At 37.6% G+C, this 9,423-nt stretch overlaps 1 protein-coding gene across 1 annotated transcript; it reads left to right on the top strand.

The window, feature by feature from the left end:
- Nucleotides 1-3,911: 3,911 nt before the first annotated feature.
- On the top strand, nucleotides 3,912-6,188 carry LOC133853726 (uncharacterized). The gene has a single exon (XM_062289748.1). The coding sequence runs from the start codon at nucleotides 4,020-4,022 to the stop codon at nucleotides 5,994-5,996; it is 1,977 nt and encodes a 658-aa protein (XP_062145732.1). The 5' UTR covers nucleotides 3,912-4,019; the 3' UTR covers nucleotides 5,997-6,188.
- Nucleotides 6,189-9,423: the final 3,235 nt, after the last annotated feature.

The following is a 9,423-nucleotide window of genomic DNA, read 5'->3' as shown; positions in this document are numbered from 1 at the left end:
TTAAAGAGTTTATCCATTCCATTCCGTGAGCATTTATTTATCTCCATCGCTCAACCACATTCCCTAAAAGCTTTAATCCTACGTGTAAAATCCTTATCATGCGGATAACATCATATGTAACGCCCCCAAACCGCTAAGGGTTAGGTTCGTCCATTTTTATATACCAAACTGCAAAGATTCGTAAGGTCTGCCAACAACCTAGCTAATATGCTGAATTACATAAATTAATTAAAGAGAATAATAATAATTTTAAAATTCAGAACTTTAATAAATGCGGAAACGTTTATTTCGAAAAGAGTAATACTGTTTGATACCATAAATGAAAATGCAAAGGAAAACTGGATTTATTGTGCGAGTGCACTTATTAAGGTAACAGAAAAATAATATCCTACTACTAGCCTAGATCCCATCCCGGCCGCCTAGGTCTCTCTGTTCATAACCTGAAAACAAAACAAAAATAAGGGGTGAGCGAGAAATGCTCAGTAAGACAACCCTCAACCATAAAACGGTTGAGTTAACTTCATTTTCTTTAAAACAATTATTAAAATACATTTGAAATCTAAATTTCTAGAATACAATTCAAAATTCGGCATTTTACTTAACATATAAAATACCTGTTAACGATTAAGACTTCTCATATATAGGGCCCATGTACACTATTACGCCCTGTGTACTAGGGTTGCGCGGTCTACTGCGACCTCAGGCAGGTAAACTGTGGCCACATGCCCTGCCCCATCAGCTAATTAATTGAAGTGCACTTAGCATGACATAGGGATGGATTACCGCATTCTCTAAGTCCTTCAGCGGTTGCGCTTTCATCCAAGCAACGATACTGAGCTTAAACTCTGCAAATCTCCGTGAATATATCTAGGGCCAAAATAATAGTCTCCTCCACACACGTGCCTCATTTATAAAAATATAATTCTCATAAATTATTCTTATTCCTTTGATCACTCTTGAGGCAACGTGTGTGAGGGTTTTTACTCTCATTTTCTCATTAATTTCAAAAAGCTGTAACTTCCCGTATCGAGAACCAACTAAACAATTTACTAATAATTAGAAAATCCTTTATAACCAAAGCTTCTTTTAAAACAGTGATTTCAAGATTAACATTTATACCGACAATTTTCATCTCAAAACTATTTTTAAAACAGTCCTTCATGCATCAATATAATTTAAAAAGGGGTAGAGGATCCCTTACCTCTCTGATTGCAATAAGTCGCTGGACTATCTCAACCGCTAACTAATCACCTGGTACAGGTTTAAATAAATTAATACCTCGCACTAGTCATTAAACTACATACTAACACCACTAAGATTCATCTTGCTAACCTATCGATAATGGATTCCCTAGATATGTTTAAAGGTAATTGTCATCAGAAATATTCTCCTTCAATATAATAAAGTTTAATAAACTCCGATATCACGAACTATACTCTTAATAAAAATGGTTTATAAAAATGATCCATTATTTTTAAGAAATTTACGAGAAGGTTTGAAACAGTTGAACTAAAATAGTTTTGCTTCTCTGTGAAAAAGATTTAAAAGAAAAATAAAATAAAATAAAAATAAAAAGATAAACAGTAAGGCTAATCTGCTATGTTTACGGCTAGAAGAGTAAAAAAAAAAAATTATATATATATATATAACATGAATCACTTAGGCGTGGAGACCCTGCTGTCCAAAAAGAAGGAAATAATAAAAATAATAAAGGCCATGCCTCCTGTGATTTTGTTGCTAAGAAAGAAAAGAAATAAATAAATTAAGGAACCGAGAGAAGCACTCGGCGTGACGCTTCTTGAAGGAGTAAGAGTAATGATAAAATGAATTGTAAGTTTGGCATGTGGTACATAGGAGGATGACGTTGGTGCTAGAAAAGGAACATGCAAATAAGCCAAGAGCCTTGGCTGTATGCCAAGCAGAAAGTAAAATATCAAAGCCAAAAAGAAAAGTCAACAGCAAAGCTAAAGAAAAAAAAATAATCTAACTAGTCCTAGAGACTTGAGATGGTTGCAGTAGACTGAGAAGGACATGCCACCACACGTTAAGGCTGCTACGGCAGTTAGTAAGGAAAAGAAAGAAGAGAGGGGGAAAAAAAAGCCAAAGAACAAGAAAGACGTACATCACGTCGGTACAACAAAAAGAAGAAGAAAAGAGCATAAACATGAAAAATATACCTGCAGGTAGAAGAAGCTGAAAATCCTTGTGTGCAGTGCGAGGGAAAAGAGAGGGCTCGAAACTTTTCGGTGATGAGAGGAGAGAGTGACGGCTAAGAGATTTATTTATAGGAGTAGGGTTTTATTCTTTGATTGCTAGGGTTTTATGTAATAAAACAGGTATTTCAATAAGAATAAAATTGCATAAAAATATAAAATCTGGTTCTCATATTTTAATATAAATATAAAATATAAAAGTGGAACTTAAATTGATATAAATTTATTAAATTTAAAAGTAGGTGTTTTAATAAAATATAGGAGTGGTTATTTAATATCAAGAAATATGAATTAATATCAAGAAATAAAAATTCATATGTAAAATTAGGTGTTTATTAATCCCGTCTAGTTATCCATTCTCATAGGTGATAAAGACTATTCTACCATCGAAAGGGGGTCGGGGTTATTACATCATAATTAAACCATTAAAAAAACAGAGATCTTAAAACATAACATCTATCGTACTGTTCGTACATACATGCTTAAACCAAGCATAATCAATCATAACCCCCTCAATCATTGTTCCTAAAACATTAAAGATGATACATCTTGTTTTTCCAAAATAAAAGCCCATCGTAAATCAATCATGTAATATAAATTAAACTAGTTGTAATAGAGATATCTAGTTACTTTCTAGAAACAAGATCCATGATTTTAAAACCCATACAATAACCATTTTCCTTAAGATGAACTATAAACTTAACTCATATTGATGGAAATAGCTAAAGATGGTTAGATATGCTACGAAGGAAAACATAAGGTAAAAGGTTTGGATGATGATGATTACCTCTCAAGGTAAAAGCTCTCAAAATTTGAGAATCAATTCCACCAAGCAAAGGTCATCTCTCTCTCCTTTCCTTCCTCTCTCTCTCACTCTAGGATTTCCAAATGTTAGGGACGACCAAAATTTAAACCTGAGGTACCAAGTTAGGGCAACAACAATTTACTCAATCTGACAAAATAAAAAGGGTTAGATACACTTTAGCCCCCCAAACTAACAACAATTTTCAAAAAATCTACAAGAACTGATAGGTGTGGTACTTAGATATATCAAACTGTCATTGTGTTGTAACTAAGCCCCATCCATTAGTCTTGGCCGTTATGTTAGATGGAAAGTGGTCACGTGCAAGCCTTCCATATAATACACACTTTAAGAAGAAAAGAAAGAAAAAAAAGAATGGCACAACCCAAAGGGTGACGGAACCGCCCAATGACGGTGGATCAATCACCCAAAATCAACAAATTCCCTATCTTTCTCTTACAAACCCATAGATTCAACTCAATCATCAATTTCTTCTCTCATATGTGCTCAAACTAAACTAAAGGCAACTCTCAGACCCACTCAATCCTTGCCTGGGCTCTCATCAAATCCCACAAATTCTAAGAAGCAGGGCATTTTATGAAGATCAAAATGGCCAAAGCTTCAAAATTTTCCAAAACTTGCATGTGGGACTCTTTAATTCAAGACCTTTGTATTAAACAAAACAACCCATAAAGTTGTTATGTGTTCTTCTTTCACTTTTTGTTCATTGGTTCATAGATTCAGCTGTCAAGGAAATATGGGTAAGGCAATTAATTATAAAATAACAATTTTAATTTTAATTTTTATTGATTAATAATTAAAAATGGTAAATTTTGCTTTTCAGTGGTCAAAATAAAGATATTTACAAAATTCGGGGGATGTAAAACGGATTAGAGCATTTTCTCTTTCTCTTTACTGTTTTCTCCCGACCCAACCAAAAACCTCCCAAAACCCAGTACTCTTCCCTCTTCTCCATCGACTCCACTGTCTCTCTCTCTCGCAAAATGGCCTCCGAACCGGAGCAAGACAACGAACAAGAAGCCCTGCGACTGAAAGCCATGGCAGAGACCAAATACAACAACTCGAACCTCAAGTCCGCGGTCAAGTACGCTAAGCGAGCCCACCGCCTCGCCCCCAACCTTGACGGCCTGTCGGAAATGGTCACCTCCTTCAAGATCCTCCGCGTCGCGGCCACTGAATCCCCCGGCGCTGCCACCGCCACCCCCGACTGGTACAAGATCCTCCAGGTAGAGCCCTTCGCTCACATCAACACCATTAGGAAACAGTACAAGAAACTGGCACTAGTCCTTCACCCCGACAAGAACCCTTATGCCGGGTCCGAAGAGGCCTTTAAGCTGGTCAGCGAGGCGTTCCGGTTCTTGTCGGATAGGATTCGTAGGAAGGAGTATGATATGAAGCTTAGGATTAGGATTCAGGAGGAGAATGTGGTGGGTTTGGGGGGCCTGGACACGTTCTGGACGGCGTGTTCCACGTGCCGGTTGTTGCACAAATTTGAGAGGAAGTATTTGGAGCATAGTTTGGTGTGTCCCAGTTGTAAAAAGAGCTTTGAGGCTGTGGAGGTTGAGACCAATGATGGTGATGAAGCTGGTGGGGGAAAAGCTGAAGTTAGGTTTTGGAGTGAGAGGTTGAGGAAGAGAAGTGTAGGTGTTTTTGACAGATTTGGGGATTCGGGTTCGAAACAGAAAGTGGGTAGTGGTGAGAGTTTGAGAACTGTGAGTATGAAGGGGAAAATGGCTACTGGTAAGAAATTGAGAAGTGTCAATGTGAAGGGGAAAATGAGTGGTGGTGTAATGGATGGTGGGGTGAGAAGTGGGGATTTGGAGAGGGAAGAGGATGGTGGTGGTGGTGGTGGTGATAGTGATGGTATATGGAGTGGTGGAAGGCTGAGGACTTTGGGTTTGAAGAGGAGAACGAGGACTGTAGGGGAGGTGTTAGAGAGGTCGATACCGAAGAGGGCGAAAACCGGGGAGGAAATGATGACATTGGCAGAAATGCAGTCGGAAGCAAAGCGAAAGGCGCAGCAAGAGAGGATGAAGGTGAAGTTGAAGGAAAAGGAGAAGGATGAAAGAGAGAAGAGGAAGGAGGAGAGGGAGAGATGCACGGAATTGAAGAAGAGTAGGGAGGGTTTAGAGATTGGGAAACGGGGAATTTTGAAGAAGAGTGGGGATTTAGAAACTGAGAGGCGTAGGAGGAATAGTGTGGGTTTGGAAATGGAGAGGCGCAGGGAATCTAGAAGTGGGGATTTGGAGATTATGTCAGTGGAGGATTCGGACTTTTATGATTTTGATAAGGATAGAGTGGAGAGGAGTTTTAAGAAAGGGCAAGTGTGGGCTATCTATGATGATGATGATGGGATGCCAAGGCATTATGGTTTGATTGATGAAGTTGTCTCGGTGAATCCTTTTGAGGTGAAGATGAGTTGGTTGGATCTTCAAAATAATGGAGATGAGAGGTTGATATGTTTAGAGAAAACGGGGTTTCATATTTCTTGTGGGAGATTTAAGGTTGCTTGGAAGACGTCCATTAACTCACTGAATGTCTTTTCTCATATTATGGATTGTGAACGGGCAGCGCGGGAGGTTTATAGAATTTATCCAAAGAAGGGTTCGGTGTGGGCTCTTTATAATGATGCAGCTTTGGATGCTGAAGGAAGATATCTCTCTGTTAAAGATAAACGGTGCTATGACATTGTTTTGTTTTTGACTACTTACAGTGAGATGCATGGTTTAAGCATGGCGTATCTTGAGAAGGTTGATGGGTTCAAGACGATATTTAAGAGAAGGGAGATTGGGTGTCACGCTATTAGATGTCTCGAAAAAGATGATGTTTGGTTGTTTTCACATCAGATTCCTGCAAGGAAGCTTTCTGGGGATGAGGCTCCAGAGCTTTTGAAAGACTGTTGGGAACTTGATCCTGCTTCACTTCCTCCAGATTTGCTTGCCGTTGGTTGGCGGAGATAATTCCGGTTAGGAAACCTGACTGCTCTGTGTATAGATTCTCTTTAATTTAGGGGTTTGTGCAGCTTGTTAATGTACATCAAGCATCCTTGTGCGAGCCAATTATAATTCTTAGTCACTCTTTGTGATGTCTGTTGTAAATGACGGTACTTCTCGATAATCCAATCTAATTCTAACTACATTTTGTATTTGTTATCCTACTATACAAAATCCTGAGGTCAATGTGCTTCAGATACTTTTTAACGTTTTCTATAAGTTGCTATATCTTTGTTAGTTTTTAATGTTTTCAAATTACTATCGTTGTCTATTAGTTTTGATGTGTGTGTAGGGATGGGCGGAGGGTGGTGTGGTCTTGAGTGCATGTCAGGTGATGGGCACTTTGCACTTGCACTCTGCACTGCATTTGCTTACTGTCAATGCTATAAATTTTTCATATAATTCTGGACACTTCAAAACTTGTATAAGATTGTAAGAATTGGTATAAAGACTTCACTTTAAGCACTGGGTCTCTGATGGAGGAACAATGGGTACTTACCAATTGTATTAACTGAGGAGGAAAACAAGCATAAGTGAGAAAAATTGTGCATAATGTGTCTGATAGGCTTTTATTTGTAGAATGTCGTGAGAATTTAGTCTCATGATCATTATAACAGTATGGTGCAAGAACTTTAAATTCTTGCAATTTCAACAAGTGGATATGATGGAGACAGCAAAGAGCTCAAGAAAAAACAAGATCAAATACCAAAGATTCTAGAATTGTGGCTAGTTTCCGTGTGGGTCATAATTGGCCTATGAGTCTTCTTTTAAGTTCAAGTTTTGAAGTCTTTTCTATTCTGTTTGAGTAGATATCTTTTTGGTTTAGAAGTTCTCTTAATTACTGTTTTCTTTTTGTTATTCAGGAGTCCTAGTCTTTGTAGGAAAGAATTGGCAATAGCCTATAAAGGCCTTTATATTGTCTGTCAAAATTCAGAGAGATTGAGCTCGATAAAATCTCAGCAACTCTTCTCAAAGCTTCTAGGGTGTGATTACCTTATCCTTTCTTGGTGTGATTGCTTAGGAAACCTAGGTGTAGTTGCCTATGCTTTAAATTTTCGTTTTTCTCCTTTGTTTCACTACTTTAATACCAAACAACTGTCAAATTTCTTCAAGATTCAATCTTTTTATTCCCTAATCGTTCATAATTTCCATATACATAAAAACTCATCAAATAAACAATCAAGAACCTATCAAGAAATGAAAATCTAATCTAGTGTTGAATTTTTTAAGATCCTGTATCATATTGGTACCAGACTGCAACTGCCTCATGGTGCTATTATTTACATAATGTGAGCTTGAATTTGCACCTGCCAAAATCCAACCTTACTAAATTATGATGTCAGATGATTTTGGACCATATGGTTATGCCATTTTTTTTAGAGGAGAAAGTTTAAATTGGTGTGTGAGCAAGTTTCCTAATTATATTGTTACGCCAATGGTCCTTCACAAAAGATGGACCGCTACAATTATTTTTATTATCATTTATATTGCATGTACAATTTCCTAATTAAAATTCATCAAAAATAATTTCGTAATTAAGGTACACTCAGTGGTTGAGTTTGCGTTATTTCATGTCCAATACGTTTATTGCAATACTTGAAAAGCACTTGATTGAATGCGAAATGTATATGTGGCAAAAACTAGATGTACGGCCGCGAGTTTTCTTGTTTTGTGTTTCTCTTGGGGGTTGCATAGGCCTGCAGCCTGCTTATTTTTAACTTGTGCTTGCATAATGGACGCTAATGACAAAATTGACACTTGATTATGTCAACTGCCTGCTATTTGTTTTGTTACTCCCTTTTGAGAAAATTTTCTTTCAGTTTTTCATGTGATAAGCAGTTTCTTTCTCTTTTAATTGAATTTGCATAATATATTAGACTGTTGCAGGTTTGTGCCTGCCGTTATTGCCTACAGCATATGACATTTGTTTTTAATCTCACTGCATTTTGACCATTATTCATTTCTGATGCTATTTATTTGAATTTCTGTTCTGTTTGTTTCTGTCTTTACCCATTTTTTGGCTTTATTTTGGTCCATACAAGATGCTAATGATAAATACCTTAAGCAAGATGTTATAAATTATAAGAAATTATGAAATCCAGTTTCAAGGAAATTCTTGAAAACCTCCGGAACTTTTTTGAGAACCTCAGGCCTTGAAAGCTGATTTAAAAACCTGGAATCAGCAGGTGTTTAGCAACGTGATGTCCCATAAAAAAACTCTTATGGAGTTGTGTTCTCTACGGGTTGGAGGAAGTGAGAGCTTTAGGTCCTGGAGAGAAGTTGAGGAAAACTTTGGTTGTCAGTGAATTGGAAAAAGTCACCTTAATGGAGGAGATTAGCTGGAGGCAAAAGTTAAGGGCTCTTTGGCTAATAGAGGGTGATAAATGCACAAAGTTTTTTCATAGGGTGGCCAACTTGAATAAGAGAAACAAATCCATGTAAATGGCTCAGTCTCTTCTGATTAATATGCAATCAGGGAACACATTGTGCAATATTATGATAGTTTGTTTTCAAAACAGTGCAGTTGGTGGCCTAAGCTGTATGGCCTAACTTTTGACTCCATAGATGCGGTGGAAGCCTCTAGGTTAGAGTTCGTTTGAGGAGAGTGAGGTTCTCGAGGTGGTGAAAGGTATGAACAATGATAAGGCGCTTGAGCTTGATGGTTTTTCTATGGCCATTTTCCAAGCTTGCTGGGATGTGATCAAGGCAGACTTTATGTGGGTGCTCCATGATTTTCATGCTAGTAGTAAGTTTGAAAAAAAGTCTCAATGCTACCTTCATTGCTCTCATCCCGAAGAAATTAGAAGCTATTGATATTAAGGATTTCTGGTCTATTAGTTTTGTGAGTGGAGTTTATAAGATTATTGCCAAAGCCTTTGCCAAAGATTGAGAAGGGTTGTGGAGAGGATTATTTCAAAACTCCAAAATGCGTTTGTTCAAGGTAGGCAAATCCTTGATTCCGTTCCCATTGCAAATGAATGTCTGGATAGTAATATCAGATCTGGTGAACCTAGGGTGATTTGCAAACTAGATATTGAGAAGCCTTATGATCACGTCAATTAGTATTTCTTACTTGTTGAGGAGGTGTGGTTTTGGGGAGAAATTGTGTTCTTGGATAACGCATTGTGTTTCTTCAGTACGCTTTTCCGTTTTGGTGAATGACAATCCGTTTCGGTATGCCATGATTAGATTCTGACATGATGTGTGGTGTAGGGACAAGTTGAACGTTCAGTTTTCTATGGAGAATAAGAAAAACAGGGGAGAGGTCTTTATACTTTTGTTCCACAGTACTTGCACTATATATTTGAATTGTATATTAATGGAACAGTCCTACACGTTCTTTGATACAGTCCCTAAATCAGGTGGATCTAGCTTGTTTGAAAGGTTACCCAAT

The sequence above is a fragment of the Alnus glutinosa genome, chromosome 13, assembly GCF_958979055.1.
Source record: "Alnus glutinosa chromosome 13, dhAlnGlut1.1, whole genome shotgun sequence".
NCBI lineage: Eukaryota > Viridiplantae > Streptophyta > Magnoliopsida > Fagales > Betulaceae > Alnus > Alnus glutinosa.
This window is presented reverse-complemented; position numbering and strand designations above follow the sequence as displayed.

What these genes read in the sequence shown, in the direction of transcription:
- LOC133853726 (XM_062289748.1), top strand. Translation starts at nt 4,020, where the DNA reads ATGGCCTCCGAACCGGAGCAAGACAACGAACAAGAAGCCCTGCGACTG.